Source organism: Cyrtonyx montezumae, unplaced genomic scaffold, assembly GCF_038088225.1.
Source record: "Cyrtonyx montezumae isolate F1298 unplaced genomic scaffold, pur_monq_1.0 scaffold_10, whole genome shotgun sequence".
NCBI classification, from domain to species: Eukaryota; Metazoa; Chordata; class Aves; order Galliformes; family Odontophoridae; genus Cyrtonyx; species Cyrtonyx montezumae.
This window is the reverse complement of record NW_027071826.1, coordinates 11,170,345-11,191,116: the sequence shown is the minus strand read 5'-3', so window position 1 is coordinate 11,191,116 and position 20,772 is coordinate 11,170,345. Positions and strand designations below refer to the sequence as shown.

Genomic DNA, 20,772 nt, shown 5'->3' with positions numbered 1-20,772 from the left:
TCAAGTGAAATGCCACAAACACTCACAGATTCAAACATATGCAGAAAGAGTGAAAAATCTAGTTGTTGCATATTCAAGGACCTCACCTGAAGGGGTATAAGATTGCAGAGTACCTGTGACTATCAGTTGCTTTTATTGTCTCAAGGATTGCAGGTTCAGTACACCAAACTGATCAACAATTTTCTTACTGTAGGCTTTTAATGTCTTATCGTGGTGCTATTTGCAAGCAAATACAGCATGTTCACACCTGGCTTCTTAAATCACATCCATCAGTATAAATGCTGATTTTGAGAATCAACTGTTAAACTCATATGGACTTCAAGGGAATAGGAGAAATCCAATAGAAACAGGGAGCAAGGCAGGCAGGCAGGAAGGAAGGAAGGAAGGAAGGAAGGAAGGATCATACGCTCCACATTTGATATACAGCAAAAATATTCCACAGATTTATTCAGGTCATTAAGCAAGTGTTCAAATTATCCAACTTAAAAATATCTATATTTTAACATGAAACAACCTCTCCAATGACCATGAGATCTTGGTGAAAGGTGCCTAAATTAAAGTTCAGCCCTGTCCTGTAATTGCTCCACAGAGAACAGATGCACATTATTGCTTGCAGGTAGCAACAAGGTCAATCCATTAAACTCAGCACCTTGGGTCAAGGGCAGCAGTTCCACTCCTGAGCTGTCTTTAGTGGTGGTTTGGCAAGGAACTCATAAAGAAAAACACAACAGTGATTAAAAATATCAATAAACTTCACCTCAGAAGATTGCCATTTTACGACAGGGAGAATCCAGGCAGAAAACTTGTAACTTGGGGATGATCACACAGTAAGCCTCCAGGAAATAAAAAGCCAGAGATGTGTGGTCCCATCCGCCACAGCAAAGATTTTTCAAATGCAGCCCGTGAGCTCCTACCTGCGGCCTGGGAAGGCTCAAAATATGGGTCACAATATGAATGAAAACACAGACATCCACCCCTGATAGAGCCAGCCTGTCGCTGAGGCCAAGGCAGCTCCATCTCCATTTCAGCAATGCCCTGCAGATGAATTGTTTCCCAGTCCCCAGCTGGGGGAACTGAAAAGTGGCCCAGTCTGAATGAACACACTGGGAATTCTGACAGGAGGGCACGGCTTGTGAATGCACTCTGTGGCCTTCAAAGCTATCACATGCCATCTCACAAAGATTAAATCTATGGTTCATCTGCTTCGAAAACTTCCTGCTAAATATGCACAGCTTTCCACTTTCTGTTCATTTCTGAAATGCATGGATGCTGAATTGATCAGAGGTTATGATAGCAAATGAAGAGGCTGCAGGATAGATCTCATTATCACTCAGTTTATTTGGTTGTTGTGTTTCATTCTTTGTACACCAATCTTACAATATGCGTTATGTATTTTTCTTAATGAGACATTCAAATATCATCACAAACTCTGAGACAGCAGCCAGTGTTTACCACAGCAGTGGTATCCGGGATGAGTAGGAAGATGCATTTACATATGTTGTTTTCACAGAAAAAAAAAAAAGGGGGATTGCATAACTGCTCCTGATCAAAGTTTCCGAAGGCACTGACTGGTTTGTTTGTTTTCCAATCCGCTCACCGAGGTCATCCATGAAAGAGAGCTTTTTAAGTGGTAAAAATAAAAAGGGAGATAATTCGGGACAAAGCCCATCAGGTGTTCTGCCTGTATGAATGCAAAGTTTGTAGCGACCTTAGCAGCAGTTCCATCAGCATACAGAGGGCAAAACAAACTCGTATTAAATGCCATAACACGTATGGTCTCCTAACGGGATGTTCCAAGCCGCGCCGTGATTTCACAGCCCACATGCATCGTGCAGCGGTTCCTCGTCTCGAAGCACGAGTCAAAAAAAGCACGCCAGCATGGACCAAAGCGAGCCTCCTTCCCCGCCGCGTGAGACGATGCTCGGCGGGCGGTGAGGCTCCGCACGGAGCCGCTTTCCGCAGCCCCCGCTCCCCTCTGCCGGGCGGGCGGTCCTCGGGGCGGGCGGGCCGACGCGCGTCGGCCGAAGCTCGGCGCTGCCCCGCCGGCGGCCGCGGGGCCGGGATGCGGGCGCTGAGCGGGGCGGCTGTAGCGCTGCTGCTGGCGGCAGCGCTGGGCCCCGCTCCCGGCCGAGCGCACCCGCAGTGCCTGGACTTCAAGCCGCCGTTCCGGCCGCCGCGGGCTCTCGCCTTCTGCCGGCGCTACGGCGCCTTCGGCTGCTGCGACGCGCGGCGCGACCGCGAGCTGCTGCAGCGCTTCTACCGGCTGAGCGCGCACCTGGACGGACCCACGTACGCAGCCTGCGCCGGGCACCTGCAGGACCTGCTCTGCCAGGTGAGGGGGCTTCCGCTCCGCTTTTGGTCCACGTGGCGTGCTCGGGCTGGCCTCGTGTGTACGAAAATGCCCCCGGGCCACAATAATGGCAGCTCTGCGCTGCGTTAAGTGTAAATCGTAATTCAGCCAGCAGAGCCCAGTCTGCCGTGCTCAGATGGGATCAAAGTGGCCGTACGGAAATCCTGCTCACAGCATTCCGCAGGGAACGTTTGTGTTGTTAAAACTGCGAAGGGAAAGGCAAACCTTCCCTATAACAGCTTCTAGAGATCTGACTCGCGTTTCCCCTAGCTTGCACTGGAAGCAAAAGGCTTTGAACGTGTTCCTGAAACAAGCAGCCTCCGACGGTCGGCTTGCAGGCAGAACAGCAGTTAGCAGTGCCCGCCCAGCACTCTTTCTCCCTCTGGAAGCGATAAGCAACCCTCCTGCACGCATCAGAAACCTGGCTGCTGAGAAATTTGTTCAGAAATGGTGAAATCTCTCAATACCTAAAAAAGAAAATAATGATTCACTGAAGCGTTCTAATGAGCATCACTGACCAGATGTGGCTACAAATGGCCGCACAAGCACAAAATGGGAGTTCAGTTGCTGTGATTGTTCCAGAACACTCTGCTTTCAAATATTCACCATATACGAAATTTATAGCCTATATCTGAATTTATAAATGGTTTCCTGTGAATTATTCAGCACACTTCTGTCCCTTTCTGCTCACAATTCGTGATTTCTCTCAAATGTAATCAAATTATTTTGACAAATGTACTTCTTCTTGTACTTGAGCAACCTGTGGTGGCAAAAGGACAGGGAAGTGGTACCTCTGTACAGTCCTTAATTCTGACATTCTTGCTGCTTGCTTGAGGCAGGCCTGCAGAGAACCAGATACATCTTGGTGTTTCCTCTTCTAGAGTGAGAAACCTTCATAGGCAGAAAGGGAAGCGGCTCCAGTACAGGCCTTGCTCATAATTCTCTTGCTTAAATTGGTTTTCTTAGGCTAAATTTTCATCATGACAAGCACACAGGCAAATGCTGCATCTGTTTTCTGCCCCTGGCACACCTCTGTGTTCATGTAACAGAGCTGAGTGCCATTATCTCATCTGCCTGTGTAACTTCTGTGTTTAGTGTCACATGCAGTCTCCTTTTTACCACACTAATTGCTTCTCATTTGAAGGCATAATAACCTTCATTTTGCAATGAATAGCTTGACATTATGGTGGGAAAGCTTACTGTACTCTAATGATCTGTTGTATGGCCTCTCCACAAATTGTGGCATGTAATAGAAAATAAAATAAAAAAAATTGTGTGCACTTATCAGCTAATTTAAATACATCAGTATTCTGGAACTTGTATCTTTTCAGCTGCTGAATAGCACTGTAATCTGCATTAGAAAGTAACTGCCTATAGGTTGAATTTTTTTTAAACTAAGCTGGTTTTACTTGGAAGCAATGCCATCCAGGAATTACACAATTCAGAACACATTCAGGAAGGATAGATTCTTTTCCTGCATTTCTTGCCTTCGTTATTTATCTACTCTATAAAAATAGCTGAGCAATCACTAAGTCATTTTAAGTTATTTGGAGAGTACTTTTGAGATGCCTATTGGGAAGATGTATTGCAACTGGAAAATATTATATGTTTAATACATGGAAAAGCTCTTACAAATCAGAACTGAGTGACTTTGGTCAGTCTGTAATTTACAGACCATTTTACTGGGTTGCAGTGGCGAAGAAAGAAAATGCATCTCTCTGGAGGAATTATTATAATGGAAAATACAGAGTATATAGAGTTGACTCAGTCCTTATACCTCCAAGGATTAACCTTCCCTAAATCAGGGCTGTCCTGCAGAGGGTTTAGGGGTTTGCCTGGATTATGGCCATTTTGTGCTCTCTGTCTGAAATCCTGTCACCTGAACTCGGTGACCAGTGTGGTCAGAGTGGGGTTTGTTTGACCTCTTTGACCCAGATGCATAAAACGTCTGTGCTCAGAGATCCCGTGTGCAGATGCAGGAATGAGATGATCCATAAGCTACCTTCCAACCCAAGCAGCCTTGCTATGACTTGAATCTTCCCAGCTAAGTCCTTGTGTCACTGCTGTGCTGTGATGAACCTGCTCTGTATCTCATAAAGTCAGAGTATACTGTATAGAAATGCTTTTTTTTCCAGTACAGTCTGTTAAGGTGATGTAGCAAGTTGTGTGTCATTGTTAGTTGTCTTGAGTGAGTGCTAAGGTTGGGATAAATGTGTACTCACATGAGAAGCACGTGGGAGCCAGCTTTCACCAGGAGCACTGAAGATCATTTCTGTGAATGCTAAGATAAACCCACTTCCTGAGATCTTTTCTTCTGTTAACGTGTTTTCAGAATAAACCATAACATATGTTATAATTAAAGTGAATTTTCTCCAATTAGTGTTGCTGCTCAGCTGTTTTAAATCTGATCCACAAATGGCTTGAGGCTTTTTCTCTTTCTTTCTAGGAATGTTCTCCATATGCAGCTCACTTGTATGATGCTGAGGATCCCTCCACCCCTGTGCGGACCATACCGGGACTTTGCCAGGACTATTGCCAGCAAGTATGGCAAAAATGCCGCTCCATTTTTCACTATCTCTCTACAGACCAGGAGTTAATAGCACTGGAGAACAATGTGGCAAAATTCTGCCGCTACCTGTCCCTGGAGGACACGGACTACTGTTTCCCACACCTGCTGGCTAACGAGAACCTTAACCAAAACCTGGGGTTGGTGACTGCTGATGCAGAGGGCTGCCTCCAGCTCTGCCTTGCAGAAGTGGCCAACGGGCTGCGCAATCCTGTTGCGATGGTTCACGCCAACGATGGCACCCACCGGTTCTTCGTCGCTGAGCAGGTTGGCCTGGTGTGGACCTACCTCCCTGACCGGTCCAGGCTTGAAAAACCTTTTCTGAACATCAGCGAAGCCGTGCTTACCTCACCTTGGGAAGGAGACGAGAGAGGTTTTCTAGGTATTGTCTTCCATCCTAAATTCAAATATACTGGTAAAGTGTATGTCTACTATTCAGTTGAAGTTCGTTATGAAGAGAGAATCCGAATCAGTGAGTTCAGAATTTCTCCCGGTGACATGAATACTGTGGACCATGGTTCTGAAAGGTATTGTACACACCTTTAATGTCTTTAACATTTCAGAAGGCAGCTTGTGTGTTTTTAAGGACTATTATCAAATAAGGCTTATTCGGCTCAATATTGTTCTTGTATTCCAGTGTGTTAGCAAAGTGATGGGGCTTCGAGCAACCTGGTCTGATGGGAGGTGTCCCTGCCTACAGTAGAAGGGTTGGAGCTAGATGATCCTGAAAGGTCCCTTCCAACTCAAACCATTCTATGATCCTCTGAAAGTTGCCAAATTTCAGTCCTGGCGTATTCAGACAGTGAATATATGTGTCCTCTGTGGGTAAACTATGAGAACAAAACGTTTGTTATTCTCAGTTCCAGTATGCCAGAAGATTTAACTTTGAATGATCGTTATTTACAGTTAGTGCTTTGGTTTATTGATTACCATTGATGATAGACTTCTGCAAAGCATGAGTGAAATTCATTTCAAAGCTGAAGGCTTCCAAAATCACTAGAAACAAACTTGATGATGCTGTACCAAAATGAATTTGACCCCGTTGTTCTTTTTTTATCTGAATGAGAGCTTGACTATATGATATTACAAATTGAGTATCAAATTAAAATAAAGTGTAAATCATTATGCTATTTCTGAGAGTATTTTGATAGGAAAATTAATTAGAGTCTGACCTGCACCTGACCCTGCAGCTGATCCACATTAATACACACAGTCAATTAATTTGTTTGTGGAGACAGTGAATGGATTTTAACCTTCTGCAGAACTGTATGATTGAATCCCTCGAATGAGCCTTTGAATAGTGTTAATGTTGAGAGTTTTACTTTGTTAACGTTGTATTAGTTGAGGAGTTTAAACCTGCAGATGTCAAGGCCCCTCAGCTGTTTTGTTAAAAGGTCATCAAGCTCTGCACTTAAAGCTTTTTCTTTGCTTATTTAGCCTGTGGTTAGTATTAAGCTTAATAAAACAAACCTGCAGTCCTGTTGTGGTTGTGCAGGCATGTCTCTCACAGACTTCATCCTGAGATGCTTCTTTGGGTGTTTGAGGGAAATCCCTAGAAACTGAAGTAAAGTAAGCTTTACTTGTTACACCTGGGGATCTCCTGCTTGTATTTCTGGCTTTACCTTTCTTTAAAAGTTATATTACCAAATATTTTGGCCTTTTCTTAGTAAGATAGAGATGCTAGCTGCATTAAAAACAAACAAGCAGAGGAGAACAATGACAACAAAAACCATGAACAGGTAGAGTACAGTAAGAGAGGTTTAGGCTTTAGAATGAAGGTAAGGGTGCTGCCTTGAGTAACCTTTGCTTTGTCAGGATGCTGATTGGATGGTGGTAATGCTTTTACAGTTCTTGAAGTTCCTCGTGCCCTGTGTACGTAATGGTCCTTTAAGGATTCCTCTCTTTTTAAACATTCAGCTATTACATAGTGTTTGAAAAGTCTTAGGTTGCTCTGAAAGTGCCAGTCAGGGCTGTGCCAAATGCTGCACAGATGCAGAGATGGAGTCCTTTCCCTCATGGTTTGCAGTCTAATTAGAGCTGAGATACCTTTTCTAAAGGAAAAAAAAAAAAACAAAAAAAACAAGGAGGAAGTAAGAACGAGAGGACAAGTATCATTAAAAGTGTACTCTGCCATGTAATTTCTCAGATTTTCCTTATTACACAATTTGGTGTTTCCGTAGTCTGGAAAATATGTCTGAAAAATATGTCTGAATAATATGATGATAGAAAATCAGTTTAGTAAGATTCAGTAACATGGATGTGGAAGAATATGCACCAGAATGCCATACACCAATATGCACCTGCAGCTGTTTCTGTGTCTCAAGGACAACACTGGCTGTGTATTCCTCTGCCTTTTGCTTAGTGCTTGTGCAATAGGTAATGCATTGTTCCTGTTTTTGATTAGGATAATCCTGGAAATAGAAGAACCAGCTTCCAACCATAATGGAGGAGAGCTGCTCTTTGGTGATGATGGTTATCTCTATATATTTACTGGAGATGGAGGCATGGCTGGAGATCCTTTTGGGACCTTTGGAAATGCCCAGAACAAGTATGAGCCCTTAAAACTTTGTGTGTCACGTGTCCCTTCTTTTGCCCTTAGATTAAGACAAGAAAATTGGAGTGTTTTCAGTCCAGAGTTTACATTTTTTCTAATGGTGCATTGATGCTCATGCACACCTCTCATGGAAAGTCTTGTGTTTTCCAAAAGAGAAACAGTAAAATTGTAGGCTTAAAAAAAATAAAAATAAAATTCTGAATGAGAATATCTGTTTGTATGGGAACTGTTGAATCATGGCCTGAACCAGTGATGGATCACTCGAGGTGAGCACTGAGTCAGCTGTGGGAGCACAGGTGAAAGCAATGTACCTGTGTGACTGGAAGGAGTGGAGTCTGGCTTCACCCCTCCCAGACCCCATTTAAGGGCTGACCACCACTGGGGAAGGATCTTTTTCTGGAGATTGCTTCTTTTAGAGTTTTTTTCCTATTGTGAGCCTAGGGCACAGGTGAGCATTTCATTTACTTTTGATTATCTCTTTCTGCTGGAATAGTCTATCTAGTTATACAATCTGTAGAACACCATCCTAATTATGATACCATTTTGGGACTGTTCACTCTGTTAACGCTGTTGAACCAAGATATAATTTCATTTCCCTTTTCCTTTCCTCTCCCATTACAGGTCAGCACTGCTGGGCAAAGTGCTGCGGATTGATGTGAACAACAACGACCGGGGGCCTGTGTACAGGATCCCCCCAGACAACCCCTTTGTTGATGACCCACAGGCTCGACCTGAGGTCTATGCCTATGGAGTGAGGAATATGTGGCGCTGCTCATTCGATAGGGGCGAGCCTGATACGAAGGAAGGGAAGGGGCGTCTCTTCTGTGGGGATGTAGGACAGAACAAATATGAAGAGATCGACATTGTAGAAAAAGGGAAAAACTATGGTTGGAGGGCAAGGGAAGGATTCAGCTGTTATGATAAAAAGCTTTGCGTCAATTCTTCGTTGGGTAAATATACGCTCTCTTTAAATTGTGTCCCTCTCACACTGTGCAGTTTTCAGCACTGTCAATTTTAATTCCTGCCTTCAAAGTCTGGCTGCTTTTTTTTTTTCTTCAGTGTAAGGCTATATGGTCTCAGATTAGGTTGGAACTGACTTGAGGATAAATCCTGGAAGTCCAGATGTCACAATTTTTGAGTCAGGAGACAAATGAAGTATCCTTTCTAAATGAAACGTTGCTTTCCTTGGTAATATAGTAGTTAGTCAAATATTCTAGAGATTCCTCGATTTTGGGGGGAGAATTTAATCTTTTCAGCATAAATTAAACTTTCTGACAGATGAAAAAATATTTTTTCTCCATATTTCACAAATGATGTCCTTAAAAAAGCAAACAAAAAAGCCTTGTAAATTGGCCATTCAGTGTGCATGCTGCTTTGCAGATGACTGAATGTACATTTTGTTTGTATTTCTTTTAGCTATGCCAAAAGTGAAAGCAGTGATTTCTTTTCACATTTCAATCTTGAATTCAAGGCATTTGCTGGCTGACTATGTTCTGGTGTGTGTGTGAAGCCAGTGTATTGTGTTGCAAGCTCTGGTCTGGAGCACACCTCATGCTGGAGCATCTCCACATTGCAGCCCCTGGTTCTCTGATTTGCACTGTCCGAGATTCTAGTTTTTCCCTTTTATATGTTGAACTTACTGTTTATTAACATAGCTACAAGTACAGTGGAAGGGCTTAAGTGTTATATATATGTATTTTATGAAACTTTTGAAAGCTTGGAGCAGGCTTTTTGCACTTCCTTTGCTGAAGCAGTTATAAGAGTGCCCCTTTAGAGCTCTGTGCATTGCAGCACCTCTGCAAGTGATCCTGGTGAACACTTACTGAGTCTCCAAGGACTCAAAACAATTTGTGATGCCTTTAGAGGCCCTTCTGTTTGCACAGTGAAATGTCACTACCCCTGTACAGCAGAAAGTATAGCGTAAGATTAGGAAACACCTGCCTCAGATGAAGTACTGCTGGTAAGCAGCTACCGGGTTTGCTGACACAGAGAGAGGGGCAGAAGGCTATGAGGAAGAAGAGGGGTGGTACTGCAAGGATGGACTGTGAGTTTCAAAGGGGAAAAGGGAGAACAAAGGAGCATCTGATGGAGATCTTCAAGTCATCTCCTGTTTTGCCTCTGACTTGTTTTATTTTATGTTTTGCAATGAATTTGCCAGTGCTACATCCTCACAGTGCTATGCTGTAAATATTTGATGGCCCCTTCAGGTTAAGTTCCCTCATTTCACAGAAGCACACACTATTCATGCTGACATCTGACATATCTTTTCATCAGTGTCTGGAGTTACCTGTCTCTTTTTTGTATTTTTTGCCTTTCACCAGTGAAACACAACTGCACTGGGCAAGCAGGTCCTGCACAGATGCAGTATTTCTGAAAGCAGTCTGCAAAATCATAGGGAAGCTGTTTAGAAATTGGCAAGAAGCAGCACCAACAGAGTCTGGCTATGGTGGGAGAAGGGCTCGGAGGAATTGTCAGGCATCTGGAGGGTGGAGAGCATACAGGTTTATCAAGAATTCCTCTTATATTGGTAGTGTGATGCCAGCCCTGAGCTAGCTTGTCTGGCTGTGCTAACCAGGACAAGGCTGTTGAATACAGTTCTGAAGAGTTGAGAATCAAAATAAATTGGGCTCCATCAGCAGTTTCTTTGGCTAGAAGGTACTCCAGGGAAACCTGATTGTGTCGTGTTATCTCAGAACTATCCGCAGAAACAACTAATCTACATCATTTGAAAAACAAGGCAAGCCACTCACCTATTTTCTTCTACAGATGATGTGCTTCCGATCTATGCATATCCACACAAAATGGGGAAATCTGTTACAGGAGGCTATGTCTATCGAGGCTGTGAGTCTCCAAACCTGAATGGCTTGTACATATTTGGTGATTTTATGAGTGGGTAAGTAAATATTCAGACACTTACTAAGCTGTACCCCCAGCCAAGTTCTTCAGTAATGCTATGCTCATCTGCAAATGTATCTGCTGCTGTGTGCTGCTTGTGGCAGAGGCCTCACATGACAAGTTTTGTACAACTGCTCTGCATTGCTGTGTAGGAATGTGACCTCATGCCAGCAGCTGTTGACGTTGCTGGTTCACGTTGTGTCAGTGCAAATAGAGGAGCAATGATGCAGCATTTATTTCAAATACTGAAAGTGGTATTGAAAAGCATAGAAATACATCCTAAAAAAAAATCCTTAAATCCCAACAAATCTCTGATGGAGCATTTGCACATACAAAGGTACACTTTAAAAAAAATATATTAGAAGCACTCTTGCCTATCCTTTTTCCCAGTACTTATCTTACCCCTGAAAAACAAGGGGCGTGTGTTTAATGCAAGTGCTTTGGTATCAGTGATTCTTTATTTCTCAGATGAGCTGCAGTTCACACTGCATAGGCAGCATTAAATATCCTTTCACGTTTCCCACTGAATGTTCATAAATTATTTTCCTGATTGTTTGGTGCAAATTTTTAGGTTTTTGTTTTGCTTCACAGACGCCTGATGTCTTTGAAGGAGGATCGTGCTACCGGAGAGTGGCAATACAACGAAATCTGCATGGGGACAGGACAAACCTGCATGTTCCCTGGGCTTATCAATAACTACTACCAATACATAATCTCTTTTGCTGAAGACGAAGCAGGTAATCATTTAACTTACAACACTTGTTCTTTTCTGTTTTATCATGGCAGTGAAAACCATCCAAGTTCAGGATTAGCTCAAATGTTTAGGATGTGGAATTTTATGATTTGGAAGTTAAAATCCATTTTCTTTAAAGTCTAGCATTCATAAAATGTACAGCTGATCTGCAGGGCTGTGATGAGGAAGATACATCACCTTTAATGAGAATAACATGGCTTAAGAAAGAACAATAGAGGCAGCTGGAAACTCAGGCAGGAGTCTGTGCTGAGAGGCAGCTCTTTGCCTTTTGCTTGTTTTGTTATAATGGAATTTGTTGATAGTTGAGAGCGTTCTCTTTCTCTGCAGTGAATTTCTTTCTCCTGTACTCTTTAGCATGCAGGCAGCCATGTTTTACAGGTTTACCACACAATTCATTTTAGCAAGCAGTTATTTTAGGGGCTGCTGCTCTGATGAATGTTAATCCAGCTGGAGCAGGGGATGTGTTGATGTGGTGGAGGCACCTGTATTTTTAGCTCATTGCTTGTGTTCTCAAAAGCCAGCAGCCCCGTCCCCTGGCATGGTAAGGACACTGGGCACTGTGCCATGTCTGTGGGGTGCACTGCATGCTTTATGGATCACACTGGTTCCTTATTTCTATCTGGCAATTCCCAGGAAAGAAATATGGGATGTAGAGGGGGAATTCCTGTGAGGCCTGCTTATCCTGGCCCCTCCTGAAAAGCAGGAAGAGTGGGATGGAAATGCAGTTAAGAGAAAAGATGTCAAGTAAATGGTGATGGAAATTATTTGGCTGAAGGCTGAGCTATACCCATGTAGCTTGACAGAGCTGTCACAGATCCAAATGCCTTTCATGTGAGGTACACCTCACTTTGTGAGAAAGCAAAAGCAGAGTTCTCTTCTCCCATAATTCACCCCAAAGGAGTGAGGCAGTGTGAACAGCCTTAATGCCTTTTTATTTTTTTTCAACAAAAGGAACTGGGAGTTGGACTGTTTTGCACTAGTGCAAAAGGACGCAGATTTGACCGAAGTGACAACTAAGGTCTAGAGAGCTAAACATGCAGTAGAAATCAGTCAGAATGATGTTTAATGGTGATATATAAAACTTTCCTCTCACTGAATGTATTTTTTGCCACTGGAATGCAGATGAACACTCATTACAAACCCACTGCACTATTTGTTCCAGTAGCCAGACCTCTCCCTGTCAAGTCTCATCACTTCCTGATGCTCTTTAGTTTGTGAGCCCCAATGACAGAAGCTTCATGGGGAGATTTCATGGCTGCATGTGTTTTTTTCCTAGGGGAACTTTACTTCATGTCTACTGGTGTACCAAGTGCCACGGCCCCACATGGAGTGGTGTACAAAGTGGTGGACACCTCCAGGTAGGGGATGAGCTTGCTGCAAAGCCTGAGCTTGGTGCTGTGCATCCAGGTGCCCCGTGTAGCTGGGGCTGACCCTGCAGTATCCTTGGACAAGGCAGAAATGCGACAAAACAAATGTCAAAGAAAGTACATGCTTTGTTGTGTATTTTAAGAGGGAAAATGGCTTGGATGCGGAATCAAACTGTCATTGTATCTTCAGGATCCTGTGCACTTGTATCTGAGACTGGTTAAGGCAGGGAATGGCTGTGTTTTGTGGGAAGATTTACAGCTGTTTTTTCCTATTTCCTGTTTTTTAAACATTACTATTATTGGGTAAACACAAAAATATTTTTAGCTAGATGTGTGGAAAGAAACTTTGAGGCTTCACTTTTATTTTTCAAATGGGTCCAGTATGCAGATCTAGCTATCTGAGCACTCTCCCAAACCAAACCACTTTTCTATTTTTATGTTGGAAACAGACCCCAAACTTAAACAGGCTCCGATGCTGTTGCCTGTATTCCTCTGCCTCCTCCTCAGGAGCATTTTCCATTAGCTAATACCATGGAATAGTTCCTGTAAACTGTATAGTAAGAGGCTTGTATTACGCAACCTTCGCAAAAATAAAAAAGCAAAAGTCAAAAGGCAAGTCATAAGTTTAAAAACAAGTTGCTATAGTCTGTAGAATGTAGTGATATGAATGAGTTCACAGGGAAATTCATGAACGTAGGAGATTTAATACCCCTATGAACTCAGAGAGGAGTTCACTGCCTTCCACAGAAATGCAAATGTAAACAATCCTAATTACAAAGGAGCAATCTCCTCCCAGTGCATACATCATGCATTTTTGAAGGAGTTTGAAAACCTCCAAAGAAGGCTGCTGATTAAGAAGCAACCTTCATAGGAAAAAATGATTATGAACTGGATGTAACTTTTCAGAAGTGAGCTGTACTTCCAAGGCGAACAAATTTGTGTCAAAATAATGTGTTGTTCTAAGAGATGACTTCTGTTGGAGACGCTTACAGCTCTTGTCTGAAACTAATGTGTTTTTGGTATTTCTGAAATGACAAGTCATTGGCAATGACAAATCACAGATCTCCTTATTCTCCACCTGGCTGCTTTCCACGTTTGTATCAACCGTGATAAAAGGGAAAGTCTTTTGTTCTGGCTTTGTGTATGAATAATAGTCTGTTATTTCGCTTCCCTGAAGACAGCCAGGAAACCTGCACTAGTGTGACCTCTGTGTCAGATATTCAACATACACTGTCTAGTTCTGTGATATTTCGTTTCAGTTTGATTAATCTTTTTCTGGATTGCTTGGGCCTGCCAATGTTTTATTTCCTTAATGGATTCAGCCATGGCAAGCAAAAACACAGCCAGAGGACTCCACTGACTTATGAATATTTGGACTTTGATCAGTGGAGATATGTGATTGTTTAGTTATGTTTTCTACTGCAAGAGATTACTTGGATCATTAAAACAGACTTTTTTTCCAATGAGCATTACATTTGTCAAAAAACAATGGGAAGCAGAGGCTCGTGATGCCACTAGAGAGGAATTAATTGTATACTGTATGTGTCCTTTTTCACAGGAGAGCACCACCAGGAAAATGCAGAGTTGAGCCACTGCCAGTGAAAGTAAAAAGCAAGCTTGTAAAATTTGTGCCAAAGGAGAGTAAGTGTCATTGGTGCTGGTTATTATGGGTGTGTGTTAGCTGGCAGTAAATATAAACTCGAAGCTTGCATTCTCCCTCTGCGTGGAGACCACCCAGAACGGCAGGCTTCAGAGGATCCTTGAGATTAATTCTTGCCAGCTGGTTTGAATCTGAGGAGTTGGTTCAAATAAGGCATAGGGCAGGAAATATTTCCCCCCTCCCAGGTGCGTGAAATCTCAGCAATTTCTGTACCTTTTTCCCTTTTCCATGCTGCACGATAACTGTTTTGTTACTAACATCTAGCTTTCCCCATGGACTGTTTCTTTACTGAGACCATGTGCTCTGTGGTGCTTTTCAGTGACGAATGATTTTTGCAGTGCCTTCAGGAAGTGAGGAATGCTTCAGGAGATGAAGGATATCATGGCTAAAGGGTTGGGAAATAGCTTGTTGAGCAAGATGAGGTCTGAGACATTGTTAGGTGTGAGAGAGAAAATACATGGTGAGCAAATGCTCACAAAAGACTTGGTGTGAACATTCAGGTGAACTTTTGGCTTATCCAAACCCTCCGGGGCTTTTGATTGCTTCATGCTGAATGAAGTACTACACTGCTAAATGTGGAACAGTGGAAGCTGTAAGCCAAGTGCTATTTACATTAAATGCAAAGGACTAAATACACCATTAGATTCTCAAAATTACACTAATAGTATCGTATTTCTTTTCCTTGATGTATTTTATTTACACGTACAAGTACCTGGCCAGTTCTCTAACAACTTTGTGATGAAGTTAATGTTACTGTAGTATCCTGACATTAGAGTCACTCTTATATATTTTTTTTATTACATTAATCACATCATACTGCATTTTAATCATTGGGGAGTCCTACAACTTTGACTTCGCAAAGGAATGAGGGCACTCAGCACCTTGTAAGATTGAGTCCTTAGGGCAGAGCAAGATCTAAGGCTAATTATTAACTGCTGACATGCCTGAGTGCTCAGCACTTCTGTAGAAACATTTTCCTTTGCAAGCTGTGCACACGGTTTCCAAGCTTTATTAATTTTGTTTGTGTTCAACCAGCTTTGTCTCTGTTTTTACTTGTTATTCTGTATGCAAGTCCAAAGTTTTTTTTTTTTTTTCAACTATCGTGTGACTAAATTTTTGGTTTCATTTAGAAGGTAGCTTTCATCATATTGTAGCGTAGAAGCATTGGGTGATATTCTGCTAAGCATTTCAATAACTGCGTTCGCATTTAGGTGCAAATCAAGCATGAAAATTTTGATTCAGAAGCATGAAAACAAGGAGGTAGAGCTGTAAATGTTTTGTTGTATTGTTGGTGTTTGTGTGTACGTGACAGAATCACTAAAGCATGTGGCTAGCGTTAGCTGCAAGAATGCTGTTGTTGGAAGTGTATATAACAAACAGCCTGGTGAAGAGTAACACATAAAACAACTTGATAGAGTGGGGTGAAAAGCACTCCCAAGTGGCTGCTAGCTTTTGTGCAGTCCTACATTCCATTGTACGAGTTCCAGGATTTGTGAGTGCTTTGCCAGGAACTAGTGACTGAAGTGTGTGCAGCTAAGGCTTTCACATTTACTTCTTGCCTCAGCTTCCAGAGAAGGGAACACTTTGCACACCAGAAGTACCATTTTTCTCCAAGTAGCATTTATTTGAGAGGTCTTCCAAACAATGAACCACTCCATGGGTTTGTCCTTTAGAGAGCATTGGTTGTTAAACATGGGAAAGACAACTATTTTTTCTGGTATCTAATACAGAACAAATGATGAGAATGGATAAACCAAGGAAACTGTTCAAGTTGTGATATCTTTGCAAATTTATGGACACTGTCACAGCTCAGTTGATTATTAGTCTGAGTAATTCTGAATTGCTTCCCTCTGACAAGCTAGAACTTATTTTTAAGCTAAAAATAAACTGTATGTGAATAAGCAAGTCCAGTTACGCCTGGAAACTGTGACGGGAAAGAATTTTCAGCTATTTGGAGTTCAAGGCTTTTTCTTTTCTTTTTTTTTTTTTTTCATAAGGAATTAAAAAACAATCCTAAATCCTGTTTTATGTGTTGTCCTGGCAACTCCGTTCTTTTTGCACATTCCACTTACCAGACAGAATTGATTTTGAATGTTCGCGATTTCAGCTCCTCTGAATAAAGCATCTGGCGCAGTGGGGAGGCCAGAGCTCTGAGTCTGGTAACAATCCAGTCATTAGTAATGAAGAGAACAGCAGAAATAGTGTGTGAGTGTGTGGCTCTAAAATGCTTTCAGCAGAGTAGAAGGGAACTTGAGGAACTCCTACCTGTGAAGCTCCAGCTCTGATCCCTTAATACCCGTGCTGAAGTTTTGCCAGTAGTCTGCTTGGAAATTGGGTAATGTTTCCTTCTCAAGAGTCCTATTTATTGGCATTAAGCAGTTCAGTCCTCTCTGCTAACTAAAAGCAGCAGGCATTTCTAGCTGATGAAATATGGACTTACCAGGAATGGTTTTGCTTCTCAATGGGACCAAGTAAGCAAATTCCTGGAAAAGAAGTTTAAGTTGGTCGAAAATCAGCACTGATTTTGTGGCGTTATCTTTAAGCAGCATCTGCAGAATGATTTCTTGTTTGTTTTCTCCAACAGAACTCATTGTGAAGACACCAACACCGCGTCCCCGGCTGAGGACCACAACTGAGGCTCCAGGGAGAGGCTGGGCAGACCCTGCTATGTCTCTGGACCGAGTGGACCGAGCCCCAGTGAACCGCAGTGTGATGCTGGTCCCCACCACAGCACCAAGCCCTAAGCCCAGAAAGGGGGAAAGGAAGGGACAGCGCAGGAAGAAGAAACCTCGCAATGGAGCTGTGCGGCTGATGGACGGTGGCAGCCGTGGACAGAGCTGGGGCCGAGTAGAGGTCTATGTCAATGGTGAGTGGGGCACAGTGTGTGATGACGGCTGGAGCTCAGCAGCTGCTGCTGTGGTGTGCCGCCAGCTGGGCTTCCCCTATGTGGTTCGGGCCAGCAAGAAGGCAGAATTTGGGGAAGGGACTTCGCTTCGTATTCTTCTGGATGATGTCCAGTGCTCTGGGCAGGAGAAGACGCTGCTGGAGTGTGCCCATGCTGAGGTTGGTAAGCATAACTGCTCCCATGAGGAGGATGCTGGTGTGGTGTGCAGCCGGGAGGAGGTGGCAGACTGGTGATGGGTGCTGGAGAAGACAGCTAATGGACAGAGAGCACATCCCGTCCTAACTGACCCTCTAAAGCAGCGTGTGTATTGAAGAAGGCTTTCTTTGCCTAGGGGATGCTGCATCTATTTGAAGTAATCTTGGGCTTTTCTTCATCTACACACATCTGCCTTGAAGGGAAAGAGAAAGTAAAATTCAAAGGTAATCTCAACGTGTCCTGGGCCATGGCTGGGTTTGTATGGGAACTTCTACAAGAAGAAAACCCAAACCTCATTGATTACAGCTAAGAAAACATGTATCCAATTGCTCTTTTGCCATACAAAATGCAGCATTCCACAACCATGCTTCACAATGTTTGGCTGAAAAAGAAATTCCCAAGAATTTCTGTGTTTCAGCCAGCCTTTCTTATGTAGGTGTTTGCACTGTTTTCCTTGTTCTGCTGGTTGCAGCTCTCAGTGGTGGTTTTGATGTATGCATAAACCACTGACTTTCTTTGCAGAATACAGATGTAGATGTTTTGGCTAACTTTGCACACGCTAGTTGAAAGGTTTCAATTCTCTGTAATGCTTCACACTGGTGTAAGTTGGATTATCAAAGGTAAGTGCATCTAAGCAACAGTCAGGTAAATTAGAAAATGTCATGACATACTGCCTAGAAAACCCTTCTTCAGGTTACGCTTTTCTGAGAGAAAAGGAAGTCAGGTCTCTTTTTTTTTTTTTTTTTACATGAACAGAGTCATTATCCAGTTGAACCCAGAAGATACTTTATACATATTCTCTGCTTTCACAAGCATTGTGGAACTACATATTTTTTGCATTCAGTTTTCACAGCTGTGAAAGATGTAGTGTGCTGGAGTAATAACTGTAATTATTTACTTCTTTTTAGAAAATATTAAAAACAACTCATGTTTGTCTGAGATGTGTTTTCAGCTGTGTAATGATTGCAGACACTGTTTTGTCCTCTTATGTAGTCTCTCTGCATTTGATAGCATTTTCCCTGGTTATTATTTTTAACTCCTGCTGTAATCAGGGTAAGTTTTATCTTACTGCTCCTGCAAGAACATGAGAAATATATATTTTTAACATCCTCTATAATGTCCCTTGCAAGACCTTGCATCTAAAGCTCTTCCTATGGATGTTTATCCATAACATGCCCAAAACATGGAATTGTTAAGGTTGGGAAGACCAATAAGACCATCTAGTTCAACCATCAGTCCACGCCTGTGACTGTTCCAGGCCCTGTCCCTCAGTGTGACATCTACCCTTCTCTTGGATGCCTCCAGGGACAGTGACTCCACCACCTCTCTGGGCAGCCTGTTCCAATGCATTAGCACTCTTTCTGAGAATAAATTGTCCAGATATTCAACCTGAACCTCCCCTGGCACAACTTAGGGCTGTTACCTCTTGTCCTATTGCTGGTCACATTGCTGCATATGGTAAATAAATAGCTTTTCTTGAACTTTCTTGTATATCATAGAATGGCTTGGGTTGGAGATTGATGATCCTTCTGGTCCCTTCCAACTTCCATATGTCCATTAAACACTTTATGATATTAAATAATACTGTCTCTATTAAAAAAAAAAGCAAATGATAAGGAAAAATAGCACTGCCTCCCTACTCTTATTAAGTATAAAGAGGAGAACAGGCATATAAAGTGCCTTTTCCTAATGAAAGCAGTAATTTGCAAAAACACAAATGCTGTCAGGAACCAGCTTGTCATTAGGCCTTTCCTGCTGCAGTAACAGTGTAAGTGCATCTGTTTCAAGTGCAGAAATTCCCTTAAAGCACATAAGACTGTTTAGGAAACAAAAGAGCTCTTTGGAAATACTTCTGTTAAAAGAGCTGGCAGCTTTTCAGCTGATGGGACCAAAGAGCTGGAAGAAAATGGAAAGTGAAGATAAAATCTTTCTTCTTCAGGATGCCTCTTCTGCTTCTTTTGGTTTCTCAGCCAGATTTCAGCTGGCTCAAGCTATGAGAGTAAAAAAAAAAACTGCCAGGAATAACAGAAGATACTTTGAAGGGATGCCTGCCGCAGCACAATTAGACAGGAATTTCTCCTTCATTTTCCAGGTATGTACCAATTGGTGACTTAACTCTTCACACCCCACAGCTGCTCCAACCCATCTGAACTTCCCAGGTGAAGTGAAGGCCCCATTGTTGTGCCTCTGCACCTCTGCCTGCCCACACTGAAGCCTGCAGCACAGTGTGGTACAGGCTCTGGCAGAGCCATCTGGGTGCAGAGATCACAACAGGTTTATTTATGGGCAGAGGTAGAGATAAGACCTGTAAACTTAGTTTCTGGCCTTTGCCCTTTCTGCCAGCCTGCAGAGTGGGAAAAGCACTCAGGTGTGTGCATGCCAGCTCAGTAGGTTGTTACCATACTCATCCTGATCCCTTCCAAGCTTAAAATGTATCAGCTCTAAGATTTGGCATTTGTCAGTCTGACTCCCAGTATCTAAATGAGCCTGTACTTTTCAAAGCACGGAAGTGCATCTACATTTAAATCCTGATATGTTATCTGCACTTCTATAAGGGTTCTTACTGGTAGCATCTTTTGTCGTTTAAAAATGCTTGTATATACCTGGATGGCACATAAATTGAGCTGCAGATCAGCTGATCAACCCTCCTGCTACATTTGAAGATGCTGCTACACCGAGCTGCATGAACAGCTTAAGGCGTGTGTGCATATTACCAAGCACATCAGCCTGTAATTAAATAATGCTGAAGCCATGACTCAAGGCCAGAAGATCCAGAAGAAGCACAGTTGGTGACAGTGGCTCCAGTGCAGCACGAGAAGAGAATGGGCCAGGGGATCCCACTGCTTGTGATGCCACGGAGTTTGTCCTTGCTGTATGTCCCCTACTAGCCTTTCCTCCAAGTCTCACTAGTCAGTGCTTTTGTCTACCTGTTGGCATCAGTTTGGGTGTCTGAGAGGGGCTGTGGTGCACATCCAACCTGCTGTGCTTGCCCTTGGAAGAGCACTGCTCAGCTGACTGTGATCCACACAAAAAATTCAGCAGTGCTGGGAGAAAAGCAGTCCCAACCATCAGTATCAGATCCTGCTGCTGTTCATCTCTGAGAGCTACCAAGAGCCTTCTCTAAAGGGTCAGCCTGGTGTGTATGAAGTATTCACCTCCTGAAATAATTTCTGATATAAACATGCATTTTTCTATTAGAAGATACCTATGCATTGTTTGTTAACGACTGCATGCCAAATTTAAGTCTTAAGAATTTACGGTTTTTATCTGTTAAATAAGACTACCAGCCCACGTGATGCATGTCAATACCTTGCTGCCTTGAACATGACTTTCTCCAGGTTTTTCTTATCTCAATTTTAATCTGGGGCACAGGTGCAGCTATGCAGCTGCCTCAAACAATGTTTTAATACAGTCTGGAAAGCAGTTAGGATGGAAACTGCCAACTTCTTTTAACAATATTGTAGTAAATAGAGACACAATTTTTATGGACAAGAAGCTCCAGTGTTCAGCCAGGTGTGAGCACTGA

The 20,772-nt window shown here is 42.8% G+C and overlaps 1 protein-coding gene across 1 annotated transcript; it reads left to right on the top strand.

The window, feature by feature from the left end:
- The first annotated feature begins 2,062 nt into the window (after positions 1 to 2,062).
- Positions 2,063 to 18,856, top strand: HHIPL1 (HHIP like 1). The gene is made up of 9 exons (XM_065749838.1): positions 2,063 to 2,332; positions 4,797 to 5,443; positions 7,321 to 7,464; positions 8,092 to 8,420; positions 10,237 to 10,363; positions 10,957 to 11,102; positions 12,396 to 12,477; positions 14,045 to 14,127; positions 16,731 to 18,856. The coding sequence occupies exons 1-9, from the start codon at positions 2,063 to 2,065 to the stop codon at positions 17,282 to 17,284; spliced, it is 2,382 nt and encodes a 793-aa protein (XP_065605910.1). The 3' UTR covers positions 17,285 to 18,856.
- The last annotated feature ends 1,916 nt before the right edge of the window (positions 18,857 to 20,772 follow it).